Here is a 13,483-nt window from a genome sequence, read left to right as displayed (position 1 = left end):
TACACTGTTAATTAAGCTATCGTGTAGAGTATCGTTTGCTATAAAATCATCCCTATCACCAGTTCGGGCATTCAAATCGCCGACGACATATACTTTACTTACATTTCTATATTGAGCTATTGAGTCTTCTAGATACTGGAATAAATCAACGTCGCAATGATCATAGAAAATACTGTTTTCGGGGGGTATGTAACAAAATGCCAAGTATAAGGTTGCACTTGCAGAATTAGAAATACCAAATTCTGTCCATATAATGCTATCGTGAATATTTTGAACAACATTAACATAGTTAAAAAGTGTCGATTTGTAATATATAACTATTCCACCTACTCTACAAACTGTTCTTGGAAAAGCTGTTACAATAGTTTTTCCTGAAGGTAATTTGAAAGATAGTGGCCTGTTATCATATAGTGGTGGAATACGGTAATTGCTATTGATGGCTATGCCATTTTCATATTAATGTAGCCGTATCGGACGTATAAATATCTTCAACACCAGGGGTACAAGTCCAGGTGTTTATTTATCATGGAATAGAAGCTTACAATAGACAGGCTGAGATATCAAATAAAAAAAGTTATTCACTATTATATACAAAAAAAAAAAAAATTTAATCTTAAATTTTCCAGTTCTCCTTAACAGAGACCTATATACTATAGTATATAGGTCTCTGTCCTTAATTAACATGTTATAACATCTTTATTTTTTTCAAGAGCATAATAAAAATGTTACACAAGTTAGTCTGCTGAATGTGTGTTATTGTCATTAATTCATTGCAACTCTTTCATCATCATTGTGTGCAAAACAGCAATGTTTGCATGGTCACCCTGCTCAGTTAGTGAAAATTGGCTCCTGGCCAGGGGTAGGGGTAGTGAAATGACATAAATGCAGGCCTCAGACCACAATTATACGAATGTAGTACATATGGAAATTTCAGGACTGTTGCTAAATATTTTTTCCTGACTTAGCTATTACAGATATGTGCATAATTTTAGCATAGATTTATAGTGCAATATTAAATCTAGTGATAGAATTTTGTTTTGACACCATTTCCATGTTTGTTTGTGTTGCAGGACAAAGTGAGTTATTAGGCTTGAGTAGTAATATTTTGTGATTTTCCGGATTTTCCCACAATATAGTGGGGTGGTTACACTTAACTATAAATATCTTTCTTAAATGCCAGTCATGAGGTACTTTCCAGCTCACTGTAGGTTCAGCTTGAATAGTTCTACAATATGATGTGAAAACCATATTTTTTGCAGAATTCTGAAATATTTTAATTTCTATTTTTCTTTGGTAGAACAAAGAGGGAAATTAATTGTGGTCTGAGGCCAAGAGCCCCACTCGATTTGCACTCTTCTCAGGAGAGAAGCTTTCTAAGAAGATCACATTCCGTTATATGTAAATCGAGTAAACCGGGAGAATATAACCCAAAATAAACAAGTTTTTAAGTTTTCTCAAACACTATGACACAAACACATGCATGTATGTGTCATAAATGCTTCTCTAGTGAAACTCATCACTCGCACACTTAAAACATGGTTGCCGCCATCTAGGAAGATGAATCTTCCAGCTTCGAAACGGAAGCATCTTCGCTAACCAAGGGTTACTCTACGCTTAGCTCCATTTCAATTTCTGAGACGGAGACAGAAGCAGAAGAGCTACAAATCGAGTGACCGGAAGATATATTCTAGAAGGAGAAGAGTGCAAATCGAGTGGGGCTCTGAAGTTGTCGAAGGGAGGTAACTCATGGAAGACAACAAAGCGTGTTAGCGACCTAGACGAGAAAAGCATGGCATCAATTGATGTTCTGCAAAAAGTTAAAGGCTCAAGAAAACGGAAAGATACATCCAGGGATATGAACAAACCAGGTAAAGTAGATTCCATATTTTTGCAATATCACCATTCTTTAATAGCACTGCCTGATGCCGCGCCGATGGCGATGATCTATGGAGCAATACCACAGACGACCGAGTGGCTTACTCGGTAGTCTACTGCGGCGAAAGAACACTGCCCCATATTTAAACAGGCCGATCCCAACACCACGTTATCCCAATCGGTGTAACAAATTTTAAACAAAACCAGGAGAATAACATTTATTTATCGTCGTTTACTATATAAATGATCAACATAAGTTCTTTAGAACTTAAGCGTATTAGTATAGCGAAATGGCCCTGACATTACACCAGACATGGTGTCGGGGTCAGAGGAAACTCGGGCTAGAATTACAAAGGCCTGCAGTATCCTGACAGAAAAATGCCTACTGCAAGATGTTTTGTCACTTGATCTTGACAAGATCGCTACAGTATATATGTGGGAAGAAACTGTTCACATTCAGGAATTGTGTCCCACTCCAGTCTCAACAATCATAAACTAGAGTTTGATGTTTTGACAATAATGAAGTCCCTATAAAAGTATTCTGTATATTGTGATATAAATATAGTATATACAGGCAGAGACGTATATATCAGAGATTCAAGTCTCGCTACATCACGCATGTCCCTTTTGTTATCTGGAGCGGTTTGGTTTATTTTGTTTAACGTCCTATTAACAGCTAAGGTCATATAAAGACGGCCTCCCGTGCGTGCGGCATGCATGCGTGTGGTGAGTGCGTATGTGTGTTTTGGGAGGCTGCGGTATGTTTGTGTTAAGTCTCCTTGTGATAGGCCAGAACTTTTGCCGATTTATAGTGCTCCTCACTGAAGCATACTGCCGAAGACACCCAGCAGCACACCCCTACCGGTCACATTATACTGACAACGGGCCAACCAGGTTTCCACTCCAAATATGCTGAGCACTAAACAGGAGTAGCAACTACCATTTTTAAAGACTCTGGTATGTCTCGGCTAGAGGACAGAACCCAAAACCTTCCTTACAGTGGCGAACGCTCAACTAAAGGCCAAAAGTGAGGCATTATCAAGGGAGACATTAGGAAGAAGAAAGTTGTTAAGAAAGAAGAGAAAAGATAAGATCCCAAGTTTAGTCGCCTCTTACGATCATGCAATGGGGGCAGCAGGTACAATTCTTACGCCCTACCTGCAGGGCAGATTGGAAGCTTTGTGTCGCAAGATTTGGCTGTGCGCCTGCGCCTTACACTGAACCTAGTGTTAGATCAAGGCTCAGATCGTCCAGTGACACAGTGTTGGGCCATAAATACTGTAAATAATATCAATTACTACTGTCTTGTTCAGATAAATTTTACCTAAAATCGCCGGGTGTAACAAAACAAAAAATCAAAGTTTTGACTGTCATAGTTTGACACGTTAAAACAGATTCCGGACAGATAATATTTAATTTTACTATGACAAAGTTTAAAGGATTTTTTTAGTGTGTCTTATTTAAATATCACAGACATGTACATAAATTAACCGACCGTAGGATCTTTCTCCTAATATTTTTTATATGGATATTATTCCTGGTTTTGATTTTCCTGAAAAGTTTGACATTTTATGTTCCTTGATGATTACTTGATAAAGGGACATATAAGATATATATGTCCCTGCTTGATATTATCGCTGATAAAAATAGTGTTTGATACCTCCTGAAATTGGCTACAGACAATTATACAAATATCAGATTATTAGGAACACGTGTGAATTTGCTTGTGTACTCATCACCGTTTGTCAGCATGTCACCCGATCACAGCCAGGTAAGTTGTGAATTTTATCACAGGTAAGTTGCAAGGTTCCTTTGAACTGCAGCCAGAGAACTTTAGATCACAGTCCTACCTGTACCGGCATTGAAGATACATGATAAAATGATAATCGATAGATTTTAATCATTGTAGATATCAATGATAATGGATAGCATTTCTGATAGCTTATATTAGCAGCTACCATTTTTAATACGTACAAATGCAGGAAATATATACCAACAGCATTGTTATAGTATGTTTAATTCTCCTGAAAATAATATCTTGTATTTTGTATATATGAGGGTTAGAGACTAACCATGTTCTACATGGTACAGTTGTAACTTTCATATATCCAGTGTGAAATTTAATTAATTATTAAGATGAGCAATTTGCTCATCAATATGCAGTACAATTATTTACTAATTAATTCAAGGCTCATGTGTAGCCTGATAATACCATAACTATTACAGACTAGTGTTAGTCTCTGAACTCCAAAAAATAAGTATGTGACATTGATAATCTATACATTTTAATCATTGTATAATTTAACAATAATGGACAGCATAATTGATAGCTTTCAATAGATTTTAATCGTAATTAGTGTCTCATAAGCCAATAATGGCTGGATGTCAATATATATTTTATTGTTCTTATGTACATTTTTTAATCAAGTATTGTATTGACATGTGACACTCAAATAAAATAAAACTTGAACTTGAACTTGTATAAGCTGTAGGTAAAACCGTCCATGGCCAGGGGGGGTTGGGTTGGGGATGGGTGTGTTAATATGGTAACATCAAGCTGGAGGTGGTCAATTAACGTACATACCGGGTGGCACAGGACGCAACAAGGAGACACATTTTAACATTCACAATGAATCAATTTTATGGTAAATTAATAAGTATTGTGTTAAAAGTGCCCATTTTCTAATATATAAAATGGTGTGTTTGTAATTATCAGTTTGAAATTAAGAACATCATTGTATGAAATCTCAAGGAAAATATATCATTCAACAGATACAACTTCGAATTCACTTCCCTAGAAAAAACAGTATTTATGACCGTTTTGGTCATTTTGATCCATCACTTAGTAACGTGTTAATTTGTGTCCTCCTCATCCCGTGAAAGTGCCCGTTTTCTGATATAAAATAAAGTATTTTTAAAACGTCAGACCGATTTGAAATTAAGATCAACTATGTAGGAAATGTCAAAGAAAATATAACATTCAACAAATTAAATTTGACTTAACTAGAAAAAAAGGAGTATCCTGGACCGTTTGGGTAATTTTGACCCACGGCACGATACAAGTTTTTGTATTTTTGTATATCAACCTTAATTTGAAGACACATTTACCTCTCATAACATCAATGAAATAACGCAAACTTTACACCGATTTGTTAAAATTATACCAAACCAGAAATCAAACTTTTGACTTGCGTTTAATGTCGGCCTATTTCGCCACAAAATAGGCTTTAAATCCCAGTGTGTTTTGAAATGCTACGAGGCGATGCAGCCAATATGGCGGCGAATTCGGTGTCACCTGGGTTTCAGAACGAGGCACTCTGATACTTCCGGCATGGGTGATATTTGATAAGATATATAGACTGTTTTGAGTCTCCCTGATATACAAGTCTCTGATGCAGGTGAGGGTATTTTTAAAGTCGGTGAACATTGTTCTCTGCCGTTATATGGGTTTTGTATAAATCTCCTGCAGTCAGACAGGAAATCAAATGTAAATATAATGTCTCACAATATTCTTCTTTCTTTTTTTTTTATTTGAAGGGAGAATTTGTTCCTGAAGCTAACAGCATTATTTGATAAATTATACAGTATTATTCAATTAGTTTTAGATTGATATAAATATACACTAATGTGTTTTTTCCTTTTTAGCTGAAATGGAAGAAATTCCACCCAAAAAGAAATCAAAGAAAAAGCAAAAAGAAAAAGAAAAAAGTAAGTGAACATACCACTGTGTTTCTAATGATTATCATTTTTGTCAGACAAGGTATACAATTGGCCATTGATTTTTAGCAATTCCAGGAGTCAAATGAATATTTCTCAGAAATAGGGTTAAATGATTTAAATCATACATTAGATTACTCCAACAATGTTAGAGGATAACACGACTTATAAATACTGATATTATTGTCTCAATTTTTCCACCCTGAAATCAGGGTGGAACTTTCACAGTGTCAAATAGGGTTCAGTAGCTATAGCTAGCTGAAGTAACATTAAAAAGGCAAGTCCCTTCAACCTCAAGAGTCGGATCTCATTTTTGGGATTCAGAAACTTGTATCTTGCTTTAATCAAACTCACTTGGACAAAGGCTAGGGGAGTTATTGCTATACTGCCCACTTCAGCATTGGCATCGTCTATAGACAGCTAGGTCAAGTTTTATAAAACAGCAGTGTCAATACTAATGAGGTTACAGGTATTTGAATGTGTGTTCCGTGTGACAAGACCTTTCCATTGGTACTACATTTGCAGACATGTGTACCTTAACCGTGACCTTCAACATACTTTTAAAAATCTAATTCTGAATTTCAACCCACTGTGAGCTATATGTTGTCTTCTGATAACTGACATGCTAATTTTATTATTATTATTAGTCCCCCACCGGTGAAACCCGGGGGACTATAGGTTTTGCCTGCGTCCGTCTGTCTGTCCCTCCCTCTGTCAGTCCGTCTGTCCAGTTAAAGTTTTGGTTAAAGTTTTATAATGGCACACCATTCACTTTATAATGGTATAAGGATGCTGATTCTTTGCATAGAGGTTCTTTTTGTGTGGCATTACTTTTTTACAATTAAAAAGGAAAAAAGTATTTTCTTTTTTTTTGAAATTTTTGCCATATTATGAACTTAACTGTTATTGCTGTGTTGAGGTTAAAGTTTTGGTTAAAATTTTAAAGTGGCACATCTAGTTCTGTAAATATATTGCTTTATTAGTAAAATTATTTGATTATCAATTTTGTATAATGCAGGGTTATAAGTATTAATCTTGCCAAAAAGTATTGTTTGTTTGTTTAAAGTAAAAGGAATAAAAAGAGCTTCCAATAACAAATCTAAACTTTGTAAAAGATTTTGAACTTGATTATATTCCCCAAAATAAATGTTCAATAGTTTCTCTTTCAGAGTTACAAAGATTGCAAAGAGGACTATCTACAAGTTTTACTTTAAAAAGAAAGGAATTGGTGGTTAGAATATGATGGAAAACTCTAAACTGTAACCACTGATGTTTGGAGTTTTTAGTAATTTGATAGGGCACTAGGGCAGCGTGTATACACTCAGCCAGTCCTCCTGATTAAAATTAAAGATTTCTCCCCATTTTTCTTTGCCTTTGGCGACTAGTGTTTTTTTATTGTTTGACAAATCATAAAATACTTTTGAACCTTTAGTCCTTTTTTAAGAAATATAGCAATGTTGGCCGGAAGAATATATAGGACGAGTTACTTTGTTTTCTACAATTACCTGTACATTATTTTGAAGACATTTTCTAATGGATGCTACTATTCCATTATATTTCAAAAAGTCTGTTTGAATGTTGTATTTATGTATAAATTCATCATAATTATGTAAAAAATGTATTAGTATTATGGTCCTTAATGAAGTCAACTAAAACATAAATGCCTTTTTCATACCACCTGGGATAGAATACTGGTTTGCCACCAATGGTTACACTATTATTATGCCAAATAGGTGTTTGCAAGAGTGACTTCTCCTTTATGAGTTTCATATTATCAGAGTTATCTAGTCTATACCAAGCACTTAAAACATCCTTCCAAAAAATATTATTACAGTTTTCTTGACAAATCTTTATAAAGTTACTTCCAATATCTAACAGTCTTTTTTTAAAAGTTCACTAATTTCTCCTAAATAATTTTCCATTTACCAGGGGATACATATAGTCTCTTGATCCAACTTAACTTCAATGCATCAATAAAGTTACAAACATTGAGCATTTTTAGTCCACCCTGAGCATAATCTTGAACTATAACCTCCCTTTTAACTTTATCAACCTTATTGTGCCATAAAAATATAATTGCGTTTATTGTTTTCAATATTTTTTCACTTGGATTTGGAAGGGAAATAAATAAGTGATTGAATTGGGAAATCATTAAAGATTTTATCAAGTGTACTTTTCTGATTGGAATTAGATTTCTTCTACTCCAAATTTTAATAAGACTTTTTAGTTTCACAATTTTTTTGTCAAAATTCATCTTTATCATTTCATGCAGATCAACACTGAAATCTATTCCTAATAAACAAAATTTCTTTTTTCCCCATTGTAGATTTAACTCTGGCAAAAATTGGTCCTGACTATATTTTTTACTCCCAATCCATACAATTTCTTCAGTTTTGTTGATATTAATCTTTAAGCCAGAAATTTTTGCAAAAGTATTTACCCGTGGTAATTCACTTATTGATTCTCTCAATGACTGTTCAGTACCATCTAGTGTCAGATAACAGTCCACGCGAAATATCATCGGTCCGTCGGACATGTCCGATAAAATTTCCGTCGGTCCGGTAAAGTGTTGAATAAATCCGGACCGAATGTCCGGTATGTTTTGAACCTTAGAATCGACCCCGATTCTCTATCAAACAACCGTTTGACTGGCATGGTTCTGACTCGTGACTCATTCAAGCGCTATTTTGACCACGACTCACAAAACATTACAGAATTTTCTTGCCTCAACAAGATGTTGCGGTTTATTGAGGGAGCGATTCCCGGCAAACCGATCAAAAAGAAAACAACATCTGAAACAGAAAGGACTGTTCAGAAAACCGAGGCGAGTAAGAAGTATGAAGCAAAGCGGGCGCCTCGTAAACTTAACATTAAATGGAGAGAGAAACGCGAATGGCTGCAGTTCAATATGGAACGGAACACCATGTCATGTTCAGTTTGTATTGATGTTTACGGGAAATCGTCTGCTGGAAGAGGAACAAACACAGGATGATAATTGGAATAGAATCATGATGATTTCCAGGAGTTTTTAAATTTGAGTAAAATTTGATTCTATATGTGATGTCTTTTTATTTTGGAGTCAAAATATAGCTTATCAAGTAACGTAATTTGGTCTGGTAAAATTTTTTACTTTAGCAGACCAAAATGTCTGGTAAAGATGAATCCGGTCAGGTAATACTTCAGCTTTTACCAGACCAAATGTCCTGTAAAAAAAAAAATACATTTCGCGTGGACTGAGATAAGTATCATCTGCATACTGAGAAAGTAACACATTTGTACCATCAATTTTAATACCCTTAATCTCCTTGTAATTAACGAAATCTGATGGCAAGAATTTCAGCGCATAGAATAAAAATATATGGTGCTATTGGGTCACTAATTTTACCATTTACCTAACTAGATATCTTGTGAAAGATGTGTTTTTAAAATTAAAAATGAAGTCCCTTTGTAAAGTGTGAATTAAATCCCTGAAAATAAACAGGATCCTTTTCAATTTCTAGGATTCACGATGTTTTAGAGACATAAAAAATAAATACTGTTTTAGAATTCTAATTGAACTCCAGACTGATTAACTCCATCCATGCTGCTATTAGCTATTATCGATAAAAAATATGCTCCCTCTTATAGTCGACAGGCCATGCTGACATCATTTAGGTGTTGATTTACTGAAAACAACAGACATGCATACAATTATCCAATAGTACAATGATTTATATAATAAAAGGTGTTCAAGACTTTCGGGGAAAAAAAATTGTGATTGCAAAGTTGATGTTCATATATTTGTCAGGTTAAGCATTTTTCCATAAGTGTAATAGGTGGTATTTTCAGTAAAAATTGCTAATGTAAACAATATGGTGACTTGGTCCACTCTCCATTAGAATAGTAATGACAAAAACATACCATGTGTTCAATGCGATATATCTAAATATTATTCAGTAATTGATTTCTCAATAATGCCAGATATAACACTAACCATTTTGTTTCTACATTAAATACCACATCAAAAATTCACATGTAATCCGCCATTTTGTTTAAGTTTCTGGATGTGTGCCTAATAAATACTTCCTGTACTGAATCATTAAAGAACACAAAGTGCTGTAATTAGAGTTGAATAAACTAAAATCATTATAACTTTGACTTTCCCAGCATCCGACGGCTCATCAGATACTGCAGAAGCACCTGTACAGAAATTGTTCAACAGCCATGACAACTCAGGTAATTTTTTGGAGATATTCACGTCATGGAGTTGACTTCTGAGTGACAAAAATTCAGGGGGGAAATAATTATTGTAATGTCTCATATGCATTTGACCAGAAGTTTTGGTATCGTTCTGTTTCTGTTTGTCCAGAGGTTTGGTATCGTCCTATAAATGTTTGCATTTATCCTGAGGTAATGTCAGGAGTTATGTTTGTTTCCTGTAAGTGTCTCCATTGTCCAGAAGTCTGGTATTTTCCTGTAAATGTCTCCATTGTCCAGAAGTCTGGTATTTTCCTGTAAATGTCTCCATTGTCCAGAAGTCTGGTATTTTCCTGAAAATGTCTCTGTCCAGAAGTTTTAGTACTGCCCGGTAAAGATGTCCAGAAGTTTTAGTACCGCCCTGTAAATACTGAGATAGTAAGTAGAAAAAGAGTGACTAATCTGTGTTCAATACTTTTAACACATATAGGTTTTGTTAACAGTGTAAAAACATTTATGGATAAATCAAAAAGTTAAAATTGTCCTGACAGATATTCCAGTAAGCTTAGGCCATATTTAAAAATATCTTGGTTTGCTGTAACCTGACCAGGGAGTCTTACATATATGAGTAGGTAGGTAGTGGTGAACTTTTTTTTTATTCAGTTCTGAAAACAGATTTTCAACCTTCAATACAAAAACAAACCAGAATATAAACTATATGGAAATCATAATTTATTTTAGTGTCTTAAACAAAAGAAACACACACCAAGCTATTTAGGTTTGCAGGACGTATTTTCAAACTTGCAAAGCAACTTTTGGACATAAATGTCCTGAGCTGTGAATTCATTAAAAAAAAAAAAAAATATTAAATTTTGTACAATAAAATTTTATGAGTAGGCACGTTTTTTCTGAGTCGAGTGGGTTACACCAAACCAACTATACTTCTATTTTGGCCTAAAATATATATACCGTATTTGACCTAATAAGGGCGCATGCAGGGCACGGGTAATTGACAGTTATTCTGAAGTTTTATGAAACAGACTATACCTTATAGCAGAATACCCAAGGCTGTGGAAACGGTAAAATATTCAGTCATAAATATATTCCAGATGAAGATATATATTCATTATCATATATTAAACTTAAATATCACTTGAATATTCCTGTAAACTTGTAAACCATGCCAGCTGATCTTTAGACCAGAGAACGTGTGTTCCACCATTTATGTTCAAATGGAACTCTTTTGTGTTCTATTTATAGACACAGGTGATTTCCCAGATCATACCAGACATCGCTTTTTTGACCTAATAATTGATTTACAATGTATTTTACTTGCTTTCTGTTCTGAACAAAAGCTATTTATCAACAAGAATGAAGTCTTTTACTTTATCTTCAAATAAAGATGGTAAGTTATTATTTGTATGTGTGTTTAGTTTCGGGTGCTCTTTGCACTGACATGTCATCTGTAGGAATAGACAAAAAGTGGCGAAAACTTGTGTTCCAGTTACTTAATTTGTTGAAGAAAATTGAACACATAAAGTAGCAAAACATTTCACAAGAATTATTTCGTTTGAACACCATTTTGACACTCAGTCAAAGATTTATTTCCTTGAAAAAAGGTAGGGGCGCCCTTATTAGGTCAAATACAGTACTTCAGAAGGACTTCAGAAATAAAAGAATTCTATACATGTTGGACACAGGAGAACATTTATCTCCTGATAAGGTACTGTTTTAATTAAATCACTTCTGTTGGTGGTCCCTGTTGACAAACCTAGAGTCCTCCTGTTGAGTGGATATTTTACTGGAATAGCCTTCAGAAGCATTTGATTCCGCTATTTTCAAGAGAGTTGTTGCCCTTTGTTTTCTTTTGCATTTCAGTATTGTCTGGGTTCTATTTAAATGCTTTTCAACTGATCTTAGAGTTTGAAATTTTGTTGGATTTGTTACCGTGACATGTAGTTACTAGTCCCTTACTGGTAAAACCGGAGGGACGATAGGTTTCTCTCTATCTGTCTTGTACATTTGTGATATGTAATGTTTTTATGTTTGTGATACTAGTACATAATGCCAAAGTTTGTCAGTGCTCTAGCAGTTGCTTTCCTTGAAGGATTTTGATTTTTCACACAATGATACAGGACCATAATATCTCGAACAAGTCCAAGTTTCAGAGTTTTTCAATCAAGATCAAGGTCAATGCTACTATTTTGAATGGAGGGGTAGGGACAAGTGTTATTTAAACAATACAGAGTACTAGCTGTGTGCTTGTTCTTTCTGCATCAGCATTTTGACTTAACTTTTTTTTTGCTTCATTATACATTGTATTCGTCACTAAGGCTGGCATAAGAAAGGCAAAAATTGTTTTGCTGCATGTATGTGATACTCTGATATACAATTTATGCTTTGTTATCATAAACAGTAAGCCTTTTATATCCTTCAACTTATCTTGTATTTACTGCTGTTAAGCTACAGTAAAAAAAATGGTGAAAATGCACATCTGCTTGAACAATTTATTTTCTGATTCAAAAGCCACATGTTTTCTTCCTCTGAAAGCGAAAAACATTTTGTCTGATTCAGCCATCTGGTCTTCTGAGGAAGTGACAAAACTACTTTCCAATGTCGAGGAGAAATACTCGAGTAAACAACAGCGTGATGTTTCATACCGCCGAGTCATGACTAAAATACAATGGGAGAGTGTCGCTGTAGAACCTCACACACCGGAAGAGTGTAGAACTAAGTTTACGGAACTCCTAACAAAGGTAGGTGGGAGAGTGTCGCTGTAGAGCCTCACACACCTGTGAAGTGTAGATCTAAGTTCATGGAACTCTTATCAAATGTAGGTGGGAGAGTGTCGCTGTAGAGCCTCACACACCTGTGAATTGTAGATCTAAGTTCATGGAACTCTTATCAAAGGTAGGTGGAAGAGTGGTCATTAAACTGACTAAAAATTAAACCTCCTTGATACACCTGGGGTCAAGCATGTTTTCCCTCTCAGCACCCCTCAATAACCTTTGAAAAAATATAACAAGATTAAAGTGTCTTGTAGAGATACTGTATTCTGTTGCTGTTGGGTGGATTAACATTAACTTATCATGCTTTAATTTTTCCAGGCAGGTACAGTTATACAAATACACAACTGTTCCATGTAAATTTAAACTTAATTCATTTTTAAAACAATTACGAATTAAATTATATCAGCTTACACTAATCACGCCTGATGGCTCAGATAGAAATGCTAAAGGGGTCTTTACTCATTGTTGGAGGAAACCAGATTACCCGAAGGAAACCTACATGGTCGTGCCGGTGACCTTTAACCTTTCCATTGCTGATCTTCTGTCTAGGTGAAAGGCAAGTGTGTTATCACTGTGCCACCCAACCACCACAACTGTTTCTTCAGTTGATATACATGTACTTATAACAAAGACTGCTCCTTAACAAAACCAATCAACCTCAGAGAAATTACAGGGCTTGTTTTGAGTTAAAGCTGCTTATCATCCATTAATTTGGTTGATCACAACAACACTTGTCTGTGCACAAACTTTAGCTCAAAAATAGATTTTGCTCTAAAATACGGAGAAAATTTTAGGCATTTTTTTCTGGAAATTGTGAAGATACCTTATGATGGTGTATATTTTACCATTGAGAAAATTCCAGTCCATTTTGGAAAATACAGGGTCAGTTTTCATTTGGGATTGGGGCCCTTTACCATACCCTACTG

The 13,483-nt window shown here is 34.9% G+C and overlaps 1 protein-coding gene across 1 annotated transcript in view; it reads left to right on the top strand.

Annotated features, from left to right (window-relative positions):
* Positions 1-1,708: 1,708 nt before the first annotated feature.
* LOC117316572 (nucleolar and coiled-body phosphoprotein 1-like) overlaps positions 1,709-13,483 on the top strand; it is a 53,575-nt gene continuing 41,800 nt past the window's right edge. The window contains exons 1-4 of the mRNA XM_033871228.1: positions 1,709-1,868; positions 5,521-5,583; positions 9,739-9,807; positions 12,343-12,524. Of these exons, the coding sequence (XP_033727119.1) occupies positions 1,790-1,868; positions 5,521-5,583; positions 9,739-9,807; positions 12,343-12,524 (393 nt within the window). The 5' untranslated portion in view covers positions 1,709-1,789. The remainder of the gene's footprint in view (positions 1,869-5,520; positions 5,584-9,738; positions 9,808-12,342; positions 12,525-13,483) is intronic.

The sequence above is a fragment of the Pecten maximus genome, chromosome 18 (assembly GCF_902652985.1).
Source record: "Pecten maximus chromosome 18, xPecMax1.1, whole genome shotgun sequence".
Classification (NCBI taxonomy): Eukaryota; Metazoa; Mollusca; class Bivalvia; order Pectinida; family Pectinidae; genus Pecten; species Pecten maximus.
The sequence above is the reverse complement of the archived record's forward strand: the minus strand, read 5'-3'. Positions and strand labels throughout refer to the sequence as shown.